Here is a 1,786-nt window from a genome sequence, read left to right on the forward strand (position 1 = left end):
GTTTCTTTCTTTAAATTATAATACTTTTTTTAAACATTAATCTTTAAGGAATGAAGTAGAAAGCTGGAGGTTTGGTTTCAAATTTTATGAACCCAACTCAAATGCTATAATTTTCAAAAAATAACATTTTTGTAACTTCATAATTATAAAAAAACAATCTTCTTTTACGTAATTTATAGGAGAGATTAACTTCATCCAACAACCAAAGTAATAAACGGAAAGAAAAAAGAAACAAAAACAAAAAAACCAAATCAAAATGGGACTCTCAATCTTTTTTCTCTCTTTTTCAATTTGAATAACCAGTGATAAACAAGGTTTAAAAGTAAGAAACCAGAGATAAAGAGAGGAAAAATTGAAAAAAAAAAAAAAAAAAAAAAAAAAAAAAAAAAAAAAAAAAAAAAAAAAAAAAAAAAAAAAAAAAAAAAAAAAAAAAAAAAAAAAAAAAAAAAAAACTCCAACCAACAGTGTATTTAATCTGTCAGAAAAATAAAGTTTTCGAAACTCTAACTAATTTCTTACAACTTTTTCGTCAGTTTTACTTACCTACAGTTGAACAATTTGAAAGAAAAAAAAAAAAAAAAAACTCAGATTTTCTTACACGCAAATGATATGGAATAATAATAATAATAATAAAAACAAAACGAAATCCACGAAATTCTGGGGAAGATTTCAGTTTAGGATTTTCAAAATTGAGGAAATTAAAAAAAAAAAAAATCGTCTCGAAATTTGGGAATTTTTGAAAGAAAATTTCAATTTTTACCTGACGTGATGGAGGGCAAACGAGGGCAAGCGGAGGCGGTAGCGGTGGCAGCGGTTACAGCGGCGGCAGTTTGTGTTTCTCTTTGTCTTTTGGAATTCTCACCACCACGAAACTGTTCTTGTTGTTGCTGTTGTTGTAAGGCAGCAATTTGCTGTTGTCTCTCACGGCGTTTCGCAGCCGGAACCCACGTGCTTTTCACGTGAGTCTGGCACTGAAACCCTCGGCTCTTACAGCAAGTTCTACACCTCAAATAAGCACAATCCTTCTTGGCTTGGTTGCCGCAGTCTTGACAATTCATGCCGCCAGCAGTAGCGGCAGAGGCAGCAGCGAAGGCGGCAGCGGCAGGGCGCATGAGGGTAAAAGCTGATCTGGAAGGCTCATCGGAAGGGTCGTTGATCATGAAGCTCCGGCGACTTGGACCAACACCAAAAGACAAGTGGTTTGTAAGAGAGGGATTTGGTTGTTGCTGTTGTTGATGATGATTGTTGTTGTTGTATTGTTGAGGCCATATCTCAAAACCCTTGTTGTAGATCTCTTGATCATTTCTGTACAAAAACAAGTTTTGTTCTCTTTCTTCTTCTTCTTCTTGTTTGTTTGGTGGGCCTTCTCTCCCTCCTAGATAGAAGAACCCAGCCATTTCTTTGACCTAATACCTGAGACTAACACCAATTTTGAGCAAAATTCCATATCACCGAGTTTTCCCCTATCCAACCCCCCAATCAAAAAACCATTCTTGTACGGACTCTCTCTTTCTCTCTCTCTCTCTCTCTCTCTCTCTCTCTCTCTCTATCTTTAAATAAAATAAACAAACCTACACCCACATCCACACACATACTAAATTAAATTTTAATAATTCAAAAACTAAAATAAAATATGTGGCCGTTCATTATCAATGGGTATTTTTTTAAAAAAAAAAATAAAGGAAAAAAATGGAAGTGGGGTTTAAATTTGATAAACTCAAAATGATGAGAAGTGTTGGTTTTATTTTTGATGTCATTAAAAGATATTATTCAATAAAATCGTTAC

General features: G+C 33.8%; 1 protein-coding gene across 1 annotated transcript; it reads right to left on the reverse strand.

The window, feature by feature from the left end:
* Positions 1-460: 460 nt before the first annotated feature.
* On the reverse strand, positions 461-1,526 carry LOC120076480 (protein EXPRESSION OF TERPENOIDS 1-like). The gene has a single exon (XM_039030320.1). It carries the CDS (start codon positions 1,395-1,397, stop codon positions 750-752), a length of 648 nt encoding a protein of 215 aa, XP_038886248.1. The 5' UTR covers positions 1,398-1,526; the 3' UTR covers positions 461-749.
* Positions 1,527-1,786: the final 260 nt, after the last annotated feature.

Source organism: Benincasa hispida, chromosome 4 (assembly GCF_009727055.1).
Source record: "Benincasa hispida cultivar B227 chromosome 4, ASM972705v1, whole genome shotgun sequence".
In the NCBI taxonomy this organism is placed as follows: Eukaryota; Viridiplantae; Streptophyta; class Magnoliopsida; order Cucurbitales; family Cucurbitaceae; genus Benincasa; species Benincasa hispida.